The sequence below is a fragment of the Hemiscyllium ocellatum genome, chromosome 45 (assembly GCF_020745735.1).
Source record: "Hemiscyllium ocellatum isolate sHemOce1 chromosome 45, sHemOce1.pat.X.cur, whole genome shotgun sequence".
NCBI classification, from domain to species: Eukaryota; Metazoa; Chordata; class Chondrichthyes; order Orectolobiformes; family Hemiscylliidae; genus Hemiscyllium; species Hemiscyllium ocellatum.
In genome coordinates this window covers 12,859,953-12,884,852 of record NC_083445.1, presented here as the reverse complement: position 1 = coordinate 12,884,852, position 24,900 = coordinate 12,859,953, and the positions used below count along the sequence as shown (strand labels likewise).

Here is a 24,900-nt window from a genome sequence, read left to right as displayed (position 1 = left end):
AGCTCTGCCTGGCAATCAGCTACCTCTGCAGAGCCTCCATGTCCCTTCCACCTCATCCTACCTGAAAAGCCCATTTCCTCCTGAGCTTGGGATGTGGAGAGCCACCACTTCTCCTGCCCCCTGAAACCTGACATTATACCTTAAGGCTGCCATCCTGCTCTATAATTCATTGTCAACTTAATGCTAACAAGTGAGATACTTGCCTTGCCATTTGACAAAACATAAAAGAAGCAGCGAGATGCTCCAGATGTCGAAATAGGTGTTGCCAGAGGTCTAGCCTGATAGTGCCACAAATGACACCATAGCCCACATTGTTCAGATTCTGCCCAGTCTCTTTGTTACAAATTTCATGAGTGAAGCATGTTTTGGAAAGAAAAAGAAAACCTCTGAATTTATTGCTTACTTTTGAGAGGGTTCGCTGGATTGATTCATGGGATGAGACAGAGATTGAGCAGAATGGGCCCAAACTCCTGAAGCATAGAAGAACAAGAAATGATCCCCACTGAAACTTCCAAAATTCCAGACCGGCTTGACAAGATAGGCAGCTTTTGCTGACAAGAAAATCTAGGACTGGGGGATATAGTCCAGGATGAGATATTGGTTATTTTGGACAGTGCTAAGGATACATTTACCTCCGAGAGTTAAATATCTTTATGATTCTCCACCCGGAATAGTGATGGATGCTCAGCTGTTGAAGTTTGAGATTATTCTGAACACATCCAATTTTATCACCAAAGTCTGCATGAAATGAATGGCTTCAAAACCCAACACAATTTGATTTTTGATTCATTATTGTCACATGTACCTAGGTACAGTGAAAAGTTTTGTTTTGAGTGCAGTACAGGCAGATCACACCATACAAAGTGCATTAGGGTAACAGAACAGAGCGAGGAATACTACTGTTACAGCAACAGAGCAGGTGCACAGAGAACAAAGTCAGCATTAGATTTAAATTGACAGGTCCATTCTAAAGTCAAATAATGGCGAGGAAGAAGCTGTTCTTGAATCTGTTGGAATGTGTGTTTAAGCTTTTGTATCTTTGCCTGATGGAAGAGGTTGGAAGAGTGTATAATCGCGGTGCTGATGTTGGCTGCCTTCCTGAGGCAGCAGGAAATGTAGGTGGAGTCAATGGATTGAAGGTGACTTGTGTGATGGACTGGGCTGTGTTCACAACTCTCTGTCCTTTCTTACAGTCTTGGGCAGAGCAGTTGCCATACCAAGCTGTGATGCATCCAGACAGAATGCTTTCTATGGTGCATCTGTAAAAATTGGTAAGAGTCTTTATGGACATACCGAATATCCCTCACCTCCTGAGGAAGTAAAAGCATTTGTTGTGCTTCAACATGGGTAGACCAGGACAGATTTTTGGTGACCATCACTCCTAGGAACTCAATACGCTCGACCCAGTTGGCACCAGGAGAGACTTTCTTTTCATCTTCTCGTGGATTTCAAAGTGTGGAGGCTGAAGGAACAGTCACCAGTGGTAGAACCAAAGATCGGAGCCATCAGAATGCCGAGTTTAGTAGAGCAGGAGGATCTGAGGAGGGAAGAGTGAGGAGGAATTCCTGGAGGAATCTCCAGAGAAATCTGAAAATGTGAATTTGGAGTTAGTGGGAGGAACTGGTAAGGAATAAGTGAGAAATCATGGCAGAGGTGAAGTTCAATGAGTGTGGAAGCTGAGCAGCTAGTCAGGAGAGGATTGTGATTGTCACCCTGGAGGAGAGAGAAGTAGAAACTCAGTTGGAGCAGGGCAGAGACAATGCTGACATTGTAGAGTTGGGAGTAAGTGGTCCTTACGATGGAGAGAAAATGGAATCTGATGCTCAAGACACCAAAAACAGCGGCTTCAGTTTTGTCGGTGTTTTACTAAAGGAGGCCAGACCAGCAAACTCTGAGGCAGTCGAGAGGCTAAAGAGGCACTGGGATGGTGGAGCTGAGTGTCATCAGTGCATGTATCAAACCTGACCTCAAACCGCCGGTAGTATGGTCTAAGCACCAGCATGTTGGGATAGAAAATGAATGGGAGGAGAAGCCATTGCTGGAGATTCAGGGAGAAAGCGGGAGAATGGTGTTGAGAAGCTTATCAGCCAGAATTGAATGGCTAAGCAGACTCAATGGCCTACTTTCTGCTCCTCCGTCTTATGGTCTAATGGTCTTCTGGAGATGATCTGGCTATGATTGGACAGTTAAATGTGAAATGAAAGGATGACAGTCATAGAGTCACACGGCGCCCAAAAGGTCCATTAGGTCTGCACATACATAATTACTTCTAATCAAATCCCAATTCCCTGTATTTGTCCCACATCTTTAAATGTTATTATATTTCACGTGTTAAAGGTTGGGAGGTTTCCATCCCAGATTCTCACCTGTCTCTGAATCTCCTGCCCCTTATCCTAAAATTATGTCCTCTTGTGATTCCTGCCAAGTGGGAAACTGAGGGCAAGGATGGGAGGTGTGGATAACCATGTGAAAGGGTACAGGCTGAGGAAGGATGGTGTCTCACACTCTGAGGGATGAGGGATTGACTGAACGAGGTGTGACTCAGAGGGAATTTGAATTGCGACTTTCATGAGATCCATTTGTTGCTGTGTGGGAGGAATGGATAACTGATCAGACGCGATGTCATGGGAAAGGTAGACACGGATTTGGGAAGCACCGGACACATCCAAGAGAGGAAAGGGACATTGAAGAGGTGGATTGCAAATCCAGAGCACCGAGGGTGGTTCATTTTGTTGAGAGACTGATGAGCTAATTTTGGTAAGATAGGGTAACAGAAAGGGCAACACTACAAGGTGGAATAGTAGAAACTGAGCAGTTATCACTTCTAGGGGATGGGGACAAGAGGTGAGTAGCATGGGTGAATTCAGACGAGGAAAGGGACATGTGAAGTTAGGAAGAAGGTAGAATTCAAGGCTGAGCTAAAGGGGAGTCTGGAGGGAATATTAACGGGATGAGAGAGGAGGGGCTGTAACGTAGAGGCACCTGCCCAATTATTCTCAATCACTGTGACAAAAACATCCTTACACCTGTTGGTGAAGTCTGAGTGCATGTGTTGGTTCCAAAACATTAGGTGTACACATGTCACTCTAAATAACTTGTTCAATGATGTGACAACTCAGCAGGGTACAATTCCCATTGAAATACACCATATTTCCTCAGTTCCAGTATTTCATTTCTGAGTAGTGCCTGACCCTGAAATCCAGTACCTTATCATTGGCTTTGTCTTCACTGACAGCTGTAATCATAGCTCAGTTGAATAATGAGAAGTTATTGGATTGCTACTCCCCACCCCCCCACCCCCCCCCCCCCAGCCATAACTCAAAAGCTTTTCCTTTCAAAAAGTTTAAATATTTACTTTTAAGCATGCTCTGCCTACTTCACAGCGCTTCTGTCTCATTCTGTTCAGCGGCTGATGGATGGCTTTCCAATTGCTAAAGTTGTTAACAACACCCAGAGTAAACATTTACTTTTTAAGATCTTGTTCATGAGTTTGTGATTAGCTCAATGCTACTCCCTCCCCTCCCTTTCTCAGCCTAGCACTGATTGGGACTGGGATCCCACACACAGCAATCCAGTCAGGAACCTTATCACAAGTCTTCACATTCATGATCAGTGCTGGCTCCAAGTGACAACTGAATTAATCTTAAAAGGGCAGATACTCATTGCAATTTGCTGATTTCATCAGAACTCACTCACTGAAGCCTCAGATTGTGTTTTCAATATCATTTCCAGGATTCGCTTCTCACTTGGGCGCGTTTTAACCAGTTTGCCCTGGAGCCTAAGGTAAAAATTTTGATCTTTCTATGTTCAGAAGTGATTTTTTAGAAGATCACTTGGGGGAATCATGGGCATCGCTAGTGAGAATATTGATTACCCATTCCTGGAGATCTTTAAGAATATAGGACTATAGGAGTTGGGATGTCGTGATGAGGTTGTATAAAATGTTGGAGTCTCTTCTGGAGCACTGCGTCCAGTTCTGGTCACCCTTTTACAGGAAGGAAATTATTAAACAGAAGAGATTTACCAGAACGTTGCTGAGAATGGAGGGTTTGAGTTATAGGGAGAGGCTAGAAAGGCTGGGACTTTTTTCACTGGATGTTAGAGGTGTGACCTTATTGAGGTCCATAAAATCATGAAAGGTACGTTTAAGGTAAACAGCAGGTATCTTTTCCTTAGCGTGGGTGATTTCAAGACTGGGGGGAATATTTTTAAGGTGAGAGGAGAAAGATTTAAAAAGGACATGGGCAAGTTTTTTACACACGAGTGGGTTGTGTGTAGGATGAACTTCCAAAGGAAGTAGTAGATGTAGATACACTTAGAGCCATTTAGATAAATTCATAATTAAGAAATGTTGGGAGGGATATAGGCCAAGTGCAGGCAGGTGCAACTAGTTTGGTTTGGGATTACGGTCAGCACACAAACGGTGACACCTTCCTCACCCAGACACGAAACATTAACTCTGATTTCTCTTCGCAGATACTGCCAGACCTATTGAGCTTTTTCGTCAACTTCTGTTTTCATTTCTGATTTACAGCATCCGCAGTTCTTTCAGTTTTAATGGCCGGCATAGACTGGTTGGACCGAAGGGTCTGTTTCCATGCTGTATGACCCTACGGTATTGGTGAACCTATACAAACTACTTCAGTCTGTATTGTTTAGCCAGTCCTACTGTACTGTACATTAGGGAGTCCCAGTACTTTGATGCATTCATGGTGAGGCAATAGTGCTATATTTATTTGAGAGCTCTGACCCAGTATAGTCAGAACTCACAACATCCCAATTTTTAAAGTATAAGTCATGAAGGATTATACACTAAGAGATTTCTGATGAGTTACATGATTTCAGTACCACTTTTCGCTATAGAAGCCTTCTATTGGATCTGGGGAGCACAGAAAGGCTCCCCAGCCTGAACTGTTTCCCTGACATTCTGCTGGAGATTACAGGAGTGCAGTTATTGGGTGAGAACAAACCTGCTCTTGAGCTTGGACTTGGTGCAATGCCACTAAAATGGAATGCTCTCTTCGTGTTTACTACAATGGGAGTTAATACTTTCAGCAGAACTGAGACAAAGTCAATGAAAGGGAGAAAGCACGGCACAAGGGAAACATAATGTCATTGAGTTGGACATAAAAATCTGTCAGCCCTAGTGCTTCGTTATACCTGTCTTGTTTAAATCTATATCCCTTTTTGTTTCCTTATTTGAGAATACATGCAGTATGGCATGCCTTTATAGTCTATTTTAATTCAAAGATTTTACTACACTACATGAACAGCACTCAATGGCAAGGATAGAAAGACTTGCATTTATATAGCACCTTTCATGACATCCCAAAGCATTTCATTGCCATTGAGTGCGATTACTGTTCTAATGGGAAATATGATAGTCAACATTCAATTCTCTCAAACAATAATGTGGTAATGATCAGAAATCTAAAGATATTAGGAACACAAGGTGTAAATCCCTTCCAACTTTCATCATTGAGAAACAATGCCTAGAAATTGTAATCTTTATGGATATGGACAACACCCCCCTCCTCTTCCCCCATCACATATGCGCTGTCGCCCTGCTATGTACTATTAAGAAGATGTACTGCTGCAGTTTTTACCAAGGTTACTTCAACAATATCTCCCAGCCCCATTTGTTCTGCACCAAAGCATAACTATATTCATGCAGAATTCAAGTTCACAACTGAGAGCTTCATGTTAATTAGGTACATTTCAGCAAACTCCCACCCCACTGATGACTGGCTCCCAATATTTATATAATCAATTCAAACCCAATCCATCACTATTCCCTGGTCCTATTCAGTGTCAGGTATTCCTTCAGACTATATGAGATGATAACGCAAAGAAAGACAAGGGCAGTAATCAGGTCACACTCTCCACCCTGACTACATCATGTGCCATCACTAGCAATGCCCACCCCCACCCATTCGAATACTACCATGGGGATAGGGTGGGTGGGAGGGGGAATAAAATGCCAATTTGTAAACACTTCAAAATGGTAAAACACAATGACCCACCGAGGTTAGAGGGGAAAGAATAAAAGGGAATGCAGAGAGTGGTACACATATGGAATGAGCAGCCAGCAGATGTGGTTGAGGCGGGTACATTAAGAACATTTAAAAGGCATTTGGACAAATACATGGATAGGGAATGTTTAGAAGGACATGGGCCAAGTGCAGGGAAATGGGGTTAGCGGGAATGGACAATTTGGTCGGCATGGACTGGTTTGGGCCAAAGGGCCTGTCTTTGAGCTGTAGGTCTCTCTATGACTCTGCCTCTCTATGACCAAGCCACATAAGAGGATAGTAGCATAGATAAGCAGAAGCTTGATCAAAGAGATTGCGTCAAGAAGCTTCGTAGAGAAGAAAACAGATGAAGAATCTCAAAAAGATTTTTTAAAAATCCTATCAGGAAGGTGACAGAGGACCAAGCTCTCTTTTACTGACATTACTGACCTCCACTGTATAATCTCAGTATTGTCAATACTATCTTATCTCCATTAAGTAAAGTTTTGATTTTAAATTCCTATCCTTGTTTTCAAATCCCTCTCTCCCTCCCGATAGAGTCAGAGAGTCCCACAGTATGGAGACAGGCCCTTTAGCCCAAACCGGTCCATGCCGACCAAAATGTCTGCCCACGCAAACCCCATTTCCCTGCACTTGGCCCATATCCTTCTAAAATTTTCTTATCCATGTATTTGTCCAAATACCTTTTAGATGTTGTTAATGTACCCGCCTCAACCACTTACACTGACAGCTCATTCCATATGCATACCACCCTCCGTGTGATAAAGTTGCCTGTCAGGTTTCCTTTAACCTTAAAATGATGCCCTCTAGTTCTTGATTCTCCAACTCTGGGAAAACGACTGAGTGCATTCACCCTATCCATGCCTCTCATGATCTTATGCACCTCTATAAAGTCCTCCTTCAGTCTCCTATGCTCCAAAGAAAAAAGTCCTAGCCTTTCCAACCTCTCCCTATAATTCAAACCGTTGAGTCCAGGCAACATCCTTGTAAGTTTCTTCTGTGCTCTTTCCAGTTTAATAACCTCCTTCCTATTAACAAGGTGACCAAAACTGAACTCAATACTCCAAGTGCGGCCTTTCCAACATCCTGTATAACTGCAACATAACTTCTCAACTCCTATACTCAGTGCCCTGACAGATGAAAGCCCGTGTGCCAAAAGCCTTCTTCACTGCCATATTGTCAATGCTATCTTGTCTCCTGTTGTGGTTCTGTTCGCCGAGCTGGAAGTTTTTGCTGCAAACGTTTCGTTACCTGGCTAGGGAACATCATCAGTGCTATTGGAGCCTCCTGTGAAGCGCTGCTTTGATGTTTCTTCCGGTATTTATAGTGGTTTGTTCTTGTCTCCATTAAGTAAAGTTTTGTTTTTAAATTCCTATCTTTGTTTTCAAATCTCTCTCTCCCTCCCAATCTCCCAATTCCTCCAGTCCCACAATCCTCTTAGATATTTGCACTCCACTACTTCTGCACCCTTGGAGAATAATGCAGGAAAATGTGAAACTCTCTATTTTGACTGGAAGAATAAATAAAAAATGTTACCTACACGCTGAGGGAATGCAGGTCTGTGAGATGGAGAAGGTTCAGGTCGTCTTGGTGCCTGAATTGGAAAATTATTCAGGAAGCGAATGAAATTTTAAAGTTGTGAGGAGAAAGATTTTTAAAAAAACATGATGGGCAACTTTTTTACACAGACGGTGGTTCATGCATGGAATGAACTTGGAGAGGAAGTGTTGGTTTGGGTACATTTACAACGTTTAAAAGACATTTGGATAAATTCATGAACAGGAAAGGTTTGGAGGGATGTGGGCTCAGCACAGGCAGGAGGGATCTAGTTTAGTTTGGGATTATGGTCAACATGGACTGCTTGGACGGAAGGGTCTGTTTCCATGCCGTATGCCTCTATGGCAAGTTCCTGCAGAAATGCAAGAAAACAGGAAAGATCCCAAAAGGACTATGGATCATGAACCCACTCAAGTCGACCTACAACACAAGGAAAGGCTGGACAGACTAGGCTTGTATCTGCTGGAGTTTGTATCTGTTTTTTAAAGTAACAGATGTCTTGATTGAAACATAAAAGATCCTGAAGTGTTTGAAACATTACGGTTTATAGCAGGGGGAATTGAATGCAAAAGTGTGGAGTTTATGCATCAGTTATACAGAGCAATGATGAGACCACATCTGGAGCACTGTGTACAATATTGATCAATTTATTTAGGATGTGGAAGTGCCAGTGTTGGATGGGCGTGGACAAAGTTAAAACTCACACAACACCAGGTTATAGTCCAAGAGGTTTAGTTGGATGTACTAGCTTTCAGGTAGCTCGCAGGGCGGGATCATGACACATAATTTATAGCAAAAGATCAAAGTGTTACACAATTAATGCAAAGTATTGAACAAACCTAGACTGAGTCTGTGTTGTAGGTCGACTTGAGTGGGTTCATGATCCATAGTCCTTTTGGGATCTTTCCTGTTTTCTTGCATTTCTGCAGGAACTTGCCAAGATGACCGGGCATATCAACACAGACATCAAATTTCTGCAGCGTTCCAAAAGCTTGTACTTATAAATAAACCGGTTGGACTATAACCTGGTGTTGTGCGATTTTTCACTTTCTTGAAAGAGTAATGTAAACACATTTCAGCAAATGTTTATGAGATTGTTCCATTGATTGTCTATCGAGGAAAGGCTGGACAGATTAGGCTTGTATCTGCTGGAGTTTGTATCTGTTTTTTAAAGTAACAGATGTCTTGATTGAAACATAAAAGATCCTGAAGTGTTTTGAGAGGGTGAGGGTAGAGAGGGTGTTTTCACATGCAGGGGAATGACCCATCTCAGACAGAGATGAGGAGAATTTTTTTTCTCTTAGAGAATTTGAAATTCTCCTGAAAAGACAGTGGAAGCCAGGTTGGTGAATATTTTAAAGGTAATTGTTGATAGACTGTTGATGAGTAAGGCAATGAAATGTTAGTTATAATCGGCAGAAATGTGGAATAATGAGATTTACCGTGATCTTACAGAATGGTTGAACCAGGCTGAGTGGCCGACTCCAGCTCTGAATTCATTTATTCTTCCGCATGTTCATATGTACCTAATTTTAAAACTTTCATTATCCATATTCTGACCTTCATCATATGTTCTGACACTCCCTGTTGTAAATTTCTCTGAGTCTCTTCATTTCTTACCTCACTTTGAAACCGATCCTGATTTGTTAGGTCAATGGGCTAAGGAGAGGCAGACAGAGCTTAATTTGGATAAATGTGAGGTATTGCATTTTGGTAAAACAAACAAGGGTGGGACTTATACTTATAAAGTAGGGCCCTGGGTAGTGTTGTGGAACAGAGAGACTTCGAGGTTCAGACTGATAATTCTTTGAAGTTTGCATCACAGGTAGACAGGGTGGTTAAGAAGGTGTTTAGCAGGCTTGCCTTTATAGAACATAGAATATAGAAAAGTACAGCACAGAACAGGCTCTTCGGCCTCCGATGTTGTGCTGAAGATTATTCCTAGTCTAAAATAAAATAACCTAACCATGTTACCTGTCAACTCACTGCTGTCCACATGCATGTCCAGCAATCGCTTAAATGTCCTAATGACTCTGCTTCCACCACCACTGGCAACACATTCCATGCGCTCACAACTCTCTGCGTAAAGAATCTTCCTCTGACGTCTCCTCTATACCTTCCTCCTAACACCTTAAAACTATGACCCCTCGTGGCAATCTATCCTGCCCTGGGGAAAAGTCTCTGGCTATCGACTGTATACATGCCTCTCATTACTTTGTACACCTCGATCTGGTCACGTTTCTTCCTCCTTCTCTCCTGAGAGAAAAGTCCGAGCTTAGTCAACCCTTCTTCATAAGACAAGCCCCAGTCCAGGCAGTATCCTGGTAAACCTTCTCTGCATGCTCTCCAAAGCCTCTGTATCTTTCCTATAGTAGGGCAACCAGAACTAGACACAATATTCCATGTGTGGTCTCACCAGGGTTTTGTAGAGCTGCAGCAAAACCTTGCGGCCCTTAAACTCAATCCCCGTGTTAATGAAAGCCAACACACCATATTCTTTCTTAACAACCCTATCCACTTGGGTGGCAACTTTGAGGGATCTATTCCCTTGAACACCAAGATTCCTCTGTTCCTCTACACTGCCAAGAATCCTGTATCAACATTCAAGTTCGACCTTCCAAAATGCATCCCTTTGCATTTATACGGATTGAACTACATCTGCCATTTCTCAGCCCAACTCTGCATTCTGTCAATGTTGTGCAGCAGCTTACAATAGCCCTCAATACTATCAACGGTACCTCCATTGGCAAATTTACTAACCCACTCCTCATCCAAGTCATTTATAAAAACTACAAAGAGCAGGGGCCCAAGAACAGAGCCCTGCGGGACCCCACTCAACACTGACCTTCAGGCAGAAAACTTTCCATCTACAACCACTATCTGCCTTCTGTCGGCCAACCAATTCTGAATACAGACAGTCAAATCTCCCTGTCTCCCATTCCTCCTGAGCCCACCATGGGGAAACCTTGCTGAAGGTTCTTGCTGAAATGCCTTGCTGAAGTCCATATACACCAAATCCACTGCTCGACTTTCATCAACTGTCTAGTCACCTCCTCAGAGAACTTAATAAGATTTGTTAGACATGACCTGCCCCTCACAAGGCCATGCTGACTGCCTTTAATCATGCTATGCTTTTCCAAATAGTCATAAATCCTATCCCTCAGAATTCTTTCCAAAACCTTGCTGACCACAGCCATAACACTGCCTGGTCTGTAATTGCCAGGGATTTCCCTATTACCCTTCTTGAAAAGAGAAACAACATTTGCCTTTCTCTAATCCTCCAGTACGACTCCCGTGGAGAGTGACGATGCAAAGATCTTTACCAGCAGCTTAGCAATCTCCTTTCTCGCTTCCCAGAGCAACCTGGGATAAATCTGGTCTGACCTTGGAGACTTATCAATCTTAATGTTTACCAAAATTTCCAGCACATCACTTCCTCAATCTCGATCTATTCAAGCCTGTTTCCCGGCTCCTCAAAGTTCTCATTCACAACAAGTTCCCTTTCCTTAGTGAAAACTGAAGCAAAAGACTGACTTAGGGCTTCCCCTATCTGCTCAGACTCCACGCTCAAGTCCCCTGCCCTAACCCTGACCGGCCCTGCCTTCTCACTGATTATTCTCTTATTCCTTACGTATGAGTAAAATGCCTTTGGTTCTCCCTAATCCGTCCTTTTTCCTGCTCCTCCTGGCTCTCCCCAGTCCATTTCTGAGCTCCTTTCTAGCAAGCCTGTAATCCTCTAAAGCTGTGCTAGACTCTTGCTTCCTCCACTTTACATAAGCTGCCTTCTTCTTTTTAATGGGAAGCTCCTCTGTTCTGGTCATCTAAGGCTCCTTCATCTTACCCCTTCTTACCTGTCTCAGGGGAACAAATTTGTGCATCACTCACAACAACTGCTCCTTAAACAGTCTCCACATATCTGCTGTGCCCTTTCTGTGGAACAATTGCTCCCAATCTGTACTTCCCAAATCCTGTCTGACAGCATCATAATTTCCTTTTCCCCAATTAAATGTCGTCCCATGGTAACTGCTCCTTTCCCTCTCCACAGCTATGATAAATGTCAGGCAGTTATGATCACTGTCACAAAAATGTTCTCCCACCATGAGATCTGACACTTGTCCTGGCTCATTGCTGAGCACCAAATCCAAAATGGCCTCTCCCCTCGTCTGCCTGTCTACATACTGAATGAGGAAACCCTCCTGAACACACCTGACAAAAACTGCTCCATCCAAACCATCTGCACTAAGGAGGTTCCAGTCAATATTGGGAAGTTGAAATCACCCATAAAAACAACCCTGCTACATCTGCATTTTTTCAAACTCTGCCAGCCTATGAGCTCTTCGATCTTCCTATTGCCATTACAGGGTCTGTAGAAAACCCCCAAAGAAGTGGCTGCTCCTTTGCTGTTCCTAACTTCCACCCATACAAACCTTCCTTGACAACCTTGGTTTCTGTAGCTGTGATGCACTCTCTGATTAGCCATGCTACACCTCCTCTTCTTTTTCCACCTTCTTTGTTCTTTTTAAATGTTCTAAACCCTGGAATATCAAGCAACCATTCCTGTCCCTGTGAAACCCACGTCTCCATTATGGCCACGACATCGTAGTCCCAAGTACTGATCCATGCTCTAAGTTCATCACTCTTATTTCTGACACTTTAACCGATCCGTTTGTTTCATTAGATGAAAAACCTTCCTGATAGATTGCTCAGAATTTTGAGTGTACAATTTGGGACATCATATTGAGGACATTGGAGTATCATATAATCCCTACAGTGTGGAAGCAGGCCACTCAGTTCATACTGACCCTCCAAAGAGCATCCCACCCAGACCCACCCTACATTTCTAACCGTCCATTTCCCATGGCCAATCCACCTAACCTGCACATCTTTGGACAGTGGGAAGAAACCAGAGGAGACCCAGCCAGACACGGGGAGAATGTGCAAACTCCACACAGACAGTCACCTAAGGCTGGAATCTAACCCGAGTCCTTGGTGCTGTGAGGCAGCAGTGCTAACCACTGAGTCGATGAGCCACCATGTTGCCCACTACAGTGTCCAGTTTTGATCCCCTGTTACAGGAAGGATAGTATTAAGCTATAAAGGGTTCAGAAAAGACTTACCAGGATGTTCCCAGGAATGGAGGGTTTGAACAATAAGGAGAGACTAAATCAGTTGGAACGTTTTTCACTGAAGCGTAGGAGGTGACCTTACGGAGGTTTATAAAGTAATGAGGGGTATAAATAAGGTGAATGGCAGGTGTCTTTTCCCTAGGGTGGGGGTTTTCAAGACTAGGGGGCATATTTTAAGGAGAGGAGAAAGATTTACAACAGATATGAGGGGCAAATTGTTTTTAACACTGACTGTGATTAGTGTGTGGGATGAACTTCCAGAGGAGTGGTGAATGCGGGTACAGTTACAACATTTGAAAGACATTTGGATAAGGACATGAAAAACAAATATTTGGAGGGATTAGGGCCAGATGCAAGCAGGTGTCACCAGTTTAGTTTGGGATTATGGTCAGCATGGACTGGTTGGACCGAATGGGCCTGTTTCCATGTTGTGTGACTCTCTGACTCTCTCTCTTTGACTAAGCTTTTGATCATTTGCCCTCGTAAATAGCTGTATGGCTTTGTGTGACAAATTGCTTTATATGCTGCTGTGGAGCGCCTTGGGCTGTTTCACTACATTAAAGGCACGATATAAAGACGACTTGTTGTCAACCTGTATGAGGAATTTGAAACAACGATCTCTCTCAGTTAAACAACCATTCAGTCAACTCCTGCAGATCAACACACATAATAGGTATGTTATGGACCAGACCAGACCCCTCAAAATATTTTAAAGTGGTCACCTCAACCCTATCTTTTTCTTTTTATAATGGCAAATTAAAGAGTTGTGTTCCAACGTGGCTGGTCAAAATACTCAATGTTAAGCAAACCACATTTTATTCAAATACTATAGCTAAAATAGAACAAAAGAAATAAGAACTTAAATTAACTTAACTCTACTGGAAAGCTTAACAGAATAATTAGTAACTATTACTAATTAACTTCCAACACCGTAACATCCCATAACCACCCCTTAGGCAAAAAGGCAAATTCAGAAAGCTCTCATGTAACATCTGACAGAGAAAGAGAAACCCTGGCTTCCATTTGTAATCAAGAGAGGGGACAAAATAGCCTTTACTTCTTAAAGCCTACAGCAGCTTCTGCTGAACCCAGAAGTTGAAAAAAAACAATCCTGGACTCTAAGAGCTGGCCACACCCATCCAGGCTGCTTCTATTGTTCCAACTTCTTAAAATAAAACCCAAGGTCTCATAGGCTGTTTACGTTATCACAGATGGCTCTCGTTCAATCTCTCTCTTAACACAAACGAGGACAAAACACACCTTTAAAAGCAACAGCATCGTCACAGGTGTAACAATAGAGTACTGTGTAAGTGTGTTGGGGATACTGAATGCTATGTTTCTTGTGTTGCAGGAACAAGTTATGAGCAAAGATCCAGTCGATAGTTTGCTGAGTTTCACACAGCTCAGCATGGACAAAAGAAGGAGTGAGAGCTCAGTTCTCGCCAGAGGCAAGGAGAAACGATCGTCTATCTCAAGTAAAGCAAGAGCCAACAGCCTTACTTCAGCATGTAAAGCAACAACAACAGAGGTAACAAAAAATCACAATGTAGCTAAGCTGCAGTCAGAACGTGAGAAAAACATCAATAGCTCCATTCAATTATAATGTATTGGTCACACTTTTCTTTCCCTAATGTTCCCACATTGTCCAAACTAATCCCAGCTTGGCGCTAATCCCACTCTTGCTTCACAGATGTTCAGAGTAGCAGTCTCAGGATGACGTTCTCTCACTATCTGAGCATGGCAGATATTCTGAATCAGACAGCACAGATGGAGGTCGTTTGGCCCAATGCGCCTGTGCTGACTCGTGATGGAGAAATTGAACTTCTCATTTCCGGATCCTTTGTCTATATGCTGCGAATTCCTTCTTTTCAAGTACAGATGGAAAGCTACTATTGAATCCACTTCATCTGCCATTTTAAGCAATGCATTCCAGTCAGAAAATAAATGATTCTCAATTCTTTGTTCCTTTTGCTAACTATTTAAAACGTGTCTCTGTAAGGGCAAGAGCAGCCTATGCAACCTTTGTATTATTGTTGGGTATAAATACCACAGTGTGGGTGGAGTTAGAAAAGGTAAAAACACTGACTGCAGATGCTGGAAACCAGATTCTGGATCAGTGGTGCTGGAAGAGCACAGTAGTTCAGGCAGCATCCAAGGAGCAACGAAATTGACGTTTCGGGCAAAATCCCTTCATCAGGAATAATGAAGGGCTTTTGCCCGAAACGTCGATTTTGCTGCTCCTTGGATGCTGCCTGAACTGCTGTGCTCTTCCAGCACCACTGACCCAGAATGGTGTTAGAAAAGTCTGGCAAGAACATTGGAAGAAGTACGTTAGAATGTGTGATGACCTGAAAGAGACAAAGAGAGCATATTGATGTGAAAACTCCATGAAGACAGATTAGGAGTTATGTATTGTAACTGTAAAACAGAGCTTGGTATAAGATTAGCATGTATCATAGCGTCTTGTATAAAGCCTAATAAGTAGTGTGACTGAAGAATCTGCCCGAAGATGGTTCTTCACTTTGCCTTCTCCCCTACCAGTTTGTATCAAATCCAAAACATACCCCATGGCATAAAAACTTGTGACAACAGAATCTGCAATGGAAACAGGAGCAGGAGTAGGCCATTTGGCCCTTCAAGCCTGCTCCACCATTCAAAAGGATCATGGCTAATCATCCAACTCACTCCCCTCTTCCCATTTCTCTCCCTTCACTTCTTGTCCCCTTTAGTCCAAATAACAATATCTAACCTCTCGTTGAGAACATTCAATGTTATGGCATTCTGTGGTAGAGAATTCCACATGCTCATCACTCTCTGGGTGAGGACATTTCTCTTCAGCCCAGTCCAAAATGGCCAACCCCATATCCTTACACCAGATGCCTGGTTCTTATTTACTTGAGATATTTCCTGAGCAAGCTGTTCTGAGATGTTATTACATACCTCTGAAGTAGACAGGATTTGAAGCTAAGCCACCTGGCTGAGAGGTAGAGACACCACCACAGCACCACATGCTCTCAGAACATTAGTTTAAGGTTCTGGATGACTAGTTCAGTGGCATGACTGCAATGCCACCACCTCTGACCCTCTCTTATTTGGATTAACAAATCTTTTCATCACTGAATAACTTGACTTTCGGAACTGGTCTGGTTAAAGATATAAACTCTCCCATTAATAAAGGGATCTATAGTGCGAGACTCTCGCACCTACCCCTCACTACACTTCAAAAATGCACTTGACATTAGTTCCTTAACTCCCTCTAACTCTCTATTGCAGGTTGGAGGAGTGAAAGGGGGAGTGCCACTGGGGAATGTTTTAAGTGTGACACGCCCTCCTGCATTCACCTTCAGTGGGATTGTCGTTGCCAGGAGACTAACGAAGAATTTAAAGGTGATTGAAGTTTGAAGTTAAAGAATTCCAAATTCACTGTCAAAGCACGAAACTAACTTTTGTTTTCAAATTGCTTTTATGATGGAAGGAGAGAACAGCTTTGAAGCGAGCTGCAAAGATACCAACGGTTACCAAGATTATAAACGAACAGGTCTGTAATATTCTCTCCATCAATAAGAGTGCTGGCAATCCTCCATTGCTTTTGTCACTGCTGATAGATTAACTGTTTTGTCAGGATTGCCAAGTTTGGGTGAGTGTATCACTGGATGTCTTGATAAATGACCTTTGGCCTCCAACTACAACCCCCCACCCAGCATCTACCTTCTGCTAGGTTCTTGTGTTTGGTTACTCTTCCCTCACAGTACCCCAACCAATCTGGAAAGACAAAGATTCTTCCTTGCCAAATTCGATTGCTGAACAACAGCCTTTTCCACTATGCCCCCCCACCCAGCTCCATAAATTGACATGGGTGGAAAACAGACCCAATTTATTCCAATGCCCTTATTCTTTTTTCAGTTTTTGCTCAAGACAATGTCCAGAAAATGTGTCATGAGTCCTGGAAATCCAGGTCAATCCTGGATGTCGGTAACCCTACATGCGATGCAGGTTCGGGGGTGACGAGTCCTCCTTTGACTACCTCTCCCTCTCTGGGAGATACATGGAACCTCAACGTGACAACAGCACTGCAGAATCCAGGCATTCTGATTGGGATGTTGAGAAACATGGGTGTGAGTGCATTCTAGTTGCTCTTTGAAAAGAAACAAAGCAGTTGTAATTCAGAGGATGCCTTCAAAATACAAAGGTTTGGGTTCAAATCCCACACTAGGACTTAACTCAAGGTTGGTGTTCCATTGTTGTGCTGAAGGAGTAAAGCTAAAGTTGCCATAGTCCCAGAAGGCTACTCTTTCATTAGAGAGACAAACTGGTGCTGTTTAACCTGAGGGTCACCATGCCTCAGGCGAGGGGAGAGGTTGAGAAGGAGAAAGACTGAAAGACTGAAGCGACTGGGCTTGTATACCCCTGAGTTTAGAAGACTGAGAGGGGATCTGATTGAGACATATAAGATTATGAAAGGATTGGACACTCTGGCAACAGGAAACATGTTTCCGCTGATGGGTGAGTGCCGAACCAGAGGACACAGCTTAAAAACACGGGGTAGACCATTTAGGACAGAGATGAGGAGAAACTTTTTCACCCAGAGAGTGGTGGCTGTGTGGAATGCTCTGCCCCAGAGGGCAGTGGAGGCCCAGTCTCTGAATTCATTTAAGAAAGAGTTGGATAGAGCTCTCAAAGATTGTGGAATCAAGGGTTATGGAGATAAGGCAGGAACAGGATACTGATTAGGAATGATCAGCCATGATCATATTGAATGGCGGTGCAGGCTCAAAGGGCTGAATGGCCTACTCCTGCACCTATTGTCTATTGTCTATTGTCTATTGAGAATCCTTCATGGTAATCTCAGTTGGTGCGGGCATTGAACCTGCGCATCGTTCTAAATCACAGACCAACCAACTGAGCTAACTGACCCCGAACTGACAGATTGCTGCATTGCTGGAAGTGCTGACTTTGAGATGACACATTAGTCCAAGACCTTGCCTGCTAAAAAAATCCCATAGTGCTAATGGAAGGGGAGCAGGAGAACTCCCCCTTCACATCCTGGCCAATATTTATCCCTCATACACCATGTGAAGGTGGATAATATCCTCATCACCTCATTGCTGTTTGTGGGATTTTACTGTGTACAAATTGGCTTCCCTTTAACGGTCAACATTAGCTGCTAAGTTTCTGGAAAGAACGAAAGAGTTGCATTTGCAAAGCATTTTTTTTATGACCACTAGATGTCCCAAGGTGCTGTACAAACAGTGAATTTTTGTGAACTCACTTCTGTGAATTATAGTCACCATTGTAGTTTCAGAAACGAGGTAGCAAAATGTATAATAACTCCCACAAGCAGCAATCTGACAACAACCAGGTAACCTGTTGTTTGTAGCTTTTCATTCTCCTGTCTAGATCATTATCCACTCCTTTGTCTATCCAAATGTTCTCTCTTTGAGCTCTACCTGCACCTGATATTTACTCCTTATTTCCTCCTCCCACCTTATCGTCTGCATCAAAAACAACTTGTTTTGAATTACCATCAGTTCTGGGGAAGGATCACCGGACTGGAAACATTAAGTTTGGGTGAATGTATCACTAGATGTCTTGATATATGACCTTTGGCCTCCAACTGCAACCCCCACCTCTACCTTCTGCTAGGTTCTTGTGTTTGGTTTGATTTCCCTTCACAGATGCTGCCAGACCTGCTGAGCTTTTCCACTTTTTGTTTCTGTTTTATTGTGCTGTTGTTGGGGAGCTCTCATGATCAAGTAAGTCTATTAGCCTGTGCTCAGGTAGGAACGATGTCAACGCTTTGGGGAGGGTGCAGAAACGATTTTGAGAATGGATCCAGAAATTGGAGCCTTCATTGATGAGGATAGATTGAAGACACTGGAACCCTTCTCCTTGGAGAAAACAAAGCTGGGAGGAGATTTGAACGAGGTTGGGTAGAGGAGATAAGGAAAAGCTGTTCTCGTTCATAAAAGAGGAAAGAACAAGAGAATACAGATTTAACGGGATGTTCAGATGAAGCAAAGGTGATGTGAGAAAAACTTCTTCACGCAGCGAGTAGTGAGAGAATGGAGTTGACTGTCTGGAAATGTGGTGGATAGGATCGCAGAATCCCTACAGTGTGGAAGCAGGCCACTTGGCCCATCAAGTCCACACTGACCCTCTGAACAGCATTCCACTTACACCCATTCCCCTACCCTATATTTCCTATGGCTAGTCTATCCAGCCTGCACACTATGAGCAATTTAACATTGGCAATCCACCTAACTACACATCTTTGGACAGTGGGACGAAACCGGAACACCTGGAGGAAACCCACGCATACACGGGGAGAATGTGCAAACTCCACACAGTTGCCCGAGGATGGAATCAAACCTGGGTCCCTGGCGCTGTAAGGCAGCAAGGCTAATCACTGGGCCACTGCGCTGTGGATATGAGGAAAAGGCAGGAAATTGGCATGAGATAATTGATGGGCTGAATGGCTCCCTTCACCGCTATAATAATTGACTGATTCTGAAGTCTCTGTGGGATTGGTAACCACATCTGCTGACTCCCTGAGGCAACAGTGCCACTCAGACACTGTAAGAAACTAAGGAGAAACAAAATCATTTAATTTAATTCACCATCTCTCACCTGGGTGAACAGGAAAATGGAAAGAGGAACAAGAAAAAACCATTCAGCTCTTTGAGTCAATTCCATCATTCAGTTAGATCATGGATGCTAATTACCTCAATCTCCATTTTAGCACATGCTTGCTCAGTGGTTAGTATTGCTGCCTCACAGTGCCAGGGATCCAGGTTCGATTCCAACCTGTCTGTGTGGGATTTGCACATTCTCCCCGTGTCTGCGTGGGTTTCCTCCGGGTGCTCTGGCTTCCTCCCACAGTTCAAAGATGTGTGGGTTAGGTGGGTTGGCCATGCTAATGCCCATAGTGTCCAGGCTAGGGGGGTTAACTATGATAAATGTATTGTTACATAGATAGGGTGGATGCTTTTAGGAGGGTCAATGCAGACTTGCACTGTAGACACTCCACCACAAAGAGATCTTGATCGATGGGGTCAATGGGCTGGGGACTTGCAGATGGAGTTTAATTTGGATAAATGTGAGGTTTTGTATTTTGGTAATACAGGACTTATACAATTAATGGCAGGGCCCTGGGTAATGTTGTTGTAAAGAGGCCATCAAATAACGCTGGGGAGCATCTCAGAGACCTCCTCATCCAAGGGTCTGTCATCAATCTGAAGACCCTTGAATGCATCCCACAGCAGACTAGATACCACGAGCTCAGCAACACCCAGCCCTGAAAGAAGAAGGCCTTCCACTGGCTTAAGAACAAGGCAGCTGGAGCAGACAGTATTCCCACTGAGGCATTGAAGTGCAGAGGCACGAGCTCCCAGAGCAGCTACGTGCCCTCGCCTGCCTTATCTAGAAGGAGGGGAGCATCCCAGGAGAGCTCCGAGATGTCACCATCGTGAGTATTCCCATAAAAGGAACATGTTCATCTGTGGTAACTACAGGGGAATCTCCCCGCTGTTGGCCATTGGAAAAGTCATCGTCAAGGTCCTCCTCAACTGTGTCCTCCCTGCGGCTGAGGAACTCCTGGAATCGCAGTATGGCTTCTGGCCACAGGGGGGCAGAATGGATGTGATTTTCATGATGTGACAACTGCAGGAGAAAAGTAGAGAACAGAACCTTCTCCAGTACATGGCTGCCCCGACCTTACAAGGACTTTTGACACCATCACTCAGGAAACAATATGGAGTGTCCTTCTCCACTTTGGCTACACCACGAAGTTTGTCCCCATCCTTCGCCTGCTCCACGATGACATGGAAGTCATGACAAATGGCTCCCCCATCGACCCATTCCCCGTTCGGACCGGGTTCAGGCAGGGCTGTGTCATTGCGCCAACACTGTTCCTGATCTATCTCGCTGCAATGCCTCACCTCACCGCCGACAAGCTCCCCGGTGGAGTGGGGCTAAGATACAGAACCAGCAGGAAATTATTCAACCTCCCCCCGCCTTCAAACCAAAACCAAACTCACCCCAACCAGCGTCATCGAGCTGCAGTAGGTGGTTGATGTTTGTGGGTGTGTGTGTGTGCAATCTCAGAGGGCAAAGTCCAGGTTATTGTCAGCTTCTTTCCAGAGGCACGTAAAAGCATGAGTCTCACCCTGAAGGTCCTCCACCAACCTGGGCCGGTATTGCAGAGCTGACCCCTGATCATCAAGGTCAATGGCTAGGCCTTAGAGAAGATTGACCACTTCCAATAACTTAGCAGTGTCCTGTCGACCAAAGCAGATATTGATGCAGAGATCCAGCACTGCCTCCAGTGTGCCAGCACAGCCTTCAGCTGCCTGAGGAAAACAGTGCCTGAGGACAACAATACCAGATCCCAACACCAAGCCCATGATATATAGAGCTGTGGTGGTTCCCACCCTCTTAGATGGCTCTGAGACGTGGACGGTCTACAGCAGACAGCTCAAGGCTGTGGAGCAGTCCCACCAACACTGCCTCCGCTAGATGCTGCCAATCCGCTGGGAAAACAACGTACCAACACCAGCGTCCGCGACCAGGCCGACATCCCCAGCATTGAGGCACTGACCACCACACACACACACACACACACACACACACACTCCAATCCCCTCCCTCTTGATCGGAGCATGGCGTCCAGGTGACTGACACGAGACTCTTGAGCAGGTGCTCTATTCCCAGCTCCAAACTGGTAGGTGAGCCCCAGGTGGACAGGAGAAGCTGATACCCTCAAGGCCTCACTGGTGAAGTGCGGCATTCCCACAGACACTTGGGACTCACTGGCCCAAGACCTTCCTGAAGTGCAGGAGAGGCACCTTGAGACTTGTCATTGGGAAAAAGTAGAAGTTGGGTGCAAGCAGCAGAAGTAGCGCGCTTCTACCCCAATACCCCACCCACCCCTTCCCTCGACCACCTTCTGCCCAAGTGTAACAGAGCCTGTGGTAGCCTCATCGATCCGTACAGCCACCTATGGGCTCACCCTGAGAGTGGAAGAGAGTCATTCTCGTCTGTGTGGGACCGCCAATGATGATGATGCAGAACAGAGAGACATTGAGGGGTTCAGGTACACAATTCTTTGAAATTTGCATCACAGGTAAACAGGGTGGTTAAATAAACTTTTAGTATGCTTGCATTCTTTGCCCTGACCTTTGAGTATAGGAGTTGGGACATCATGTTAAGGTTGTACAGGACATTGGTGAGGCCATTTTGGAGTACTGTCCAACTCGTCCATGCCAATCAGATATCCTAACTTAATCTAATCCCATCAGCCAGCATTTGTCCCTATTCCCACTAAACCCTTCCTATGCATGTACCCATCCAGATGCCTTCCAAATGTTGTGATTGTACCAGCCTCCACCACTTCCTCTGGCAGCTCGTTCCATTCACATACCACCCTCTGCATGAAAAAGTTGCCCTTCAGGTCCCTTTTCAATTTTTCTCCTCTCACCCTAAACCTATGCCCTCGAGTTTTGGATTCCCCTACCCTGGGGAGAAGACCTTGTCCATTCACCCTATCTGTGTCCCTCATGATTTTATACACATCGATAAGGTCATCCCTTCAGCCTCTAATGCTCCAGGGGAAACAGTCCAAACCCTCCAATCCTGGAAACATCCTTGCAAATCTTTTCCGGACCCTTTCAAGTTTTACAACATCCTTTCTATAGGAGGGAGACCAGAACTGAACACAGTATTCCAAAGTTGGCCTTGTTTGCAGAAAGCAAACTGATTACACCCGAGCCAAAATCTTGACCCTGGAGGTGGGGTAGTTCTTCATAGAGGTTTGATTAGCTGTAAAGGTAATATTGGGGTAAAGGGGATTAACTGTCCTTTCTGAAGCTTATAGAGAGATAATTTCCTAGGTATTGTCTAGTGTAATATAGTTTGTAGTTTTCTTCCATGTAATAAACTTTTATGTTCTTTTGTTGAAAGTACATTGGCAGCCTCTTGTGGATATGTTCTCCATGGTAAGCAGAAGAATAAGACGAGAACTTATTGAGGCAGGTTTCACTTTAGGATCTTATTTATCCTGTATTACCATCCTGCGAAATAATAACAATATATCCAGTGACAGAAATATCTAAATGGAGCAGAAAGTTAATCATCGGACTCGCTTCTCCATTCTCCAGGTGCCACCATTTTCCTCGAACCCCCCTCAGAAGTTCTGCACCTTCCGTGTTCAAGGGTTCCTGGAGGAATACCTGCCCGACAAGCTTCGTGGCATCACTTACGGCCCTGCCCTCGCCAGTCAGCTCTCGAAAGAAATGAGTGACGAGATTAAAACGTTTGCAAAGGGGATTCTGCCGCCCAGATACAAGCTGGTGTGCATGGTAACACTGGGCGAGAAGAGAAATGAGGATGCTGTGTTGACCAGCCGGGCACTCTGGGACAGTTACGCAGACACCTTTGTGTCCCATTGCTCTGAGTGTGGCACCATGTTTTGTGTGGCCTGCATCTTCGCTGTGTACTGTGAGTGAACAACTCTTGGGCTGGAGGCTTACAGTATCCGAAGGATTACATCAGCTTGGGTTGAATAGAGGAGATTGCTGGGGTCTAACTGCTGTGCTGAGAGGTAGCTGGAGACAATTGTTTTCCTTTGGTGTGAGGGAAACTCTTTATCAACTGCTTTGTCCACCTGTTCATTGCTCTGAACCCCTTCTAAAACTGTACCCGTTATGTTGTGTTGTCTGCTCGTGTACCCTGTTATGACACAGGTAAACCCTTCTGCTAATTTAACCAAACTCACAGAAAAAGTCACCTTGCCTCGGAATCTGTTAAAGTATGAGTAATAGAGATCTACCCCAAATCTCACCGTTTAAAGACAAAGAAACAATTTTATTCTTTAACTCCAAAAGAGATAATTAAACAATTATCGACAACTGTATGCCTCCTTTGTCTTAACGATTTATCTACCTCCCACTCTATAACAATATACTGACCCGATAATGCCCCTATTAAATTTATGGAAAATCAATTTTCAAAACCAGCCAGCTGTGCCGATCCTCCACTGTGTCTTCCTGGGTCATCTTTGGTCTTCTGCTGTACAGATTCTTCAATCCTTTTAGAGAGAAGGATTGCGGGCAGTCTGTATGGCAGTAGGTGCTCTTATCTCTGGCTAACTGTCCAAAATGCCTGCTTTTTATACCCCAAAACACTGGATCATCTCATTGGTTTGATGTTGTCAAACTAGCAAAATTCAAATTCGATTGGGTTTTAGTATCTTGAGGCATTATTTAAACTGATTGGTTGAATTCAATCTGCTGTGAAAACGATGAGGTATCTTTTGTTACAGCTCAAATGTTACATCTTCCAATTATCCAGTACACTCTGAGCCTGCAGTCAGTCACATGACAGGCTTGTCAGCTTTTCAACTTTCACTGTAACTTAAAGGTACAGTGCACACTTTCAACTCCACAACAACCCAAAATGTCTCACCTCATAATGTGATGCCCAGAACGACCCACAGTAACTCCAGGTTTGACATTATCAGTATGCTGAGGCTTGAGTTCTGTCCTCTTGTATTCTACCCACCTTGATATATAAAGGTCATAAGTCAATCCTTCTTTAGTTTCTGTTCATGCCATTTTAATGATTTGCACACCCCGGTCCGCAGTCTGTTTTAACATCCAATGCACCCCTGCCCATCTGAGCAAACTCTACAGACCAGGTTCAACAGTCTTCATGGCTCTGGTAGGATATCCAGTTGTTTTCAGAGAGCAGAAAGTTCATTGGTTACCAATCTATGCTCTTCCATGGAAACAGGACTCCTTGGATTAGGAAGGGGGGAAAAGTCATTCTGAGATCTTCCTCCAGTAAAGCGACCACCTGCCCCTTAGCTATAAATGTTGAATGTGAACAGGATTGAGTTTGATGCATTGCTTTACATGGGCAGTTGAAGACAAATGGGATAAAGGGATCAAGGGTAGGATTGTTGCTTGCACGGAAGATAACCCCTGTATGATTGGGCTGAAAGGCCTGGTTCAGTGCTGTCTGAAGTCTAATTAGATGAACATCACAGCTTACAAGTGAGGAACATGGCCTAGGGATGCGCCTGGTGATTGGAAATCTGGTGTTTATGAAAACGTGTTGCCTTCAGGGAATGAAGAGATGAAGCATAAAGCGAAACACCACATCCATGGGATGCATTGCGATGACCCCAG

The 24,900-nt window shown here is 44.2% G+C and overlaps 1 protein-coding gene across 1 annotated transcript; it reads left to right on the top strand.

Annotated features, from left to right (window-relative positions):
* The first annotated feature begins 1,924 nt into the window (after positions 1 to 1,924).
* Positions 1,925 to 23,217, top strand: LOC132835868 (dynein light chain Tctex-type 5-like). Its single transcript, XM_060854964.1, has 6 exons — positions 1,925 to 1,978; positions 3,733 to 3,783; positions 14,067 to 14,243; positions 15,989 to 16,102; positions 16,191 to 16,253; positions 22,870 to 23,217. The coding sequence occupies exons 1-6, from the start codon at positions 1,925 to 1,927 to the stop codon at positions 23,215 to 23,217; spliced, it is 807 nt and encodes a 268-aa protein (XP_060710947.1).
* Positions 23,218 to 24,900: the final 1,683 nt, after the last annotated feature.

Bases quoted from the DNA above. Each gene is read 5' to 3' on its own strand.
- LOC132835868 (XM_060854964.1), top strand. From the start codon at position 1,925: ATGGTGGAGCTGAGTGTCATCAGTGCATGTATCAAACCTGACCTCAAA. The intron at 3,784-14,066 runs GTAAAAATTTTG...CTTGTGTTGCAG, and splicing joins AGTTTGCCCTGGAGCCTAAG to GAACAAGTTATGAGCAAAGA. The intron at 16,103-16,190 runs GTGATTGAAGTT...TTATGATGGAAG, and splicing joins GACTAACGAAGAATTTAAAG to GAGAGAACAGCTTTGAAGCG.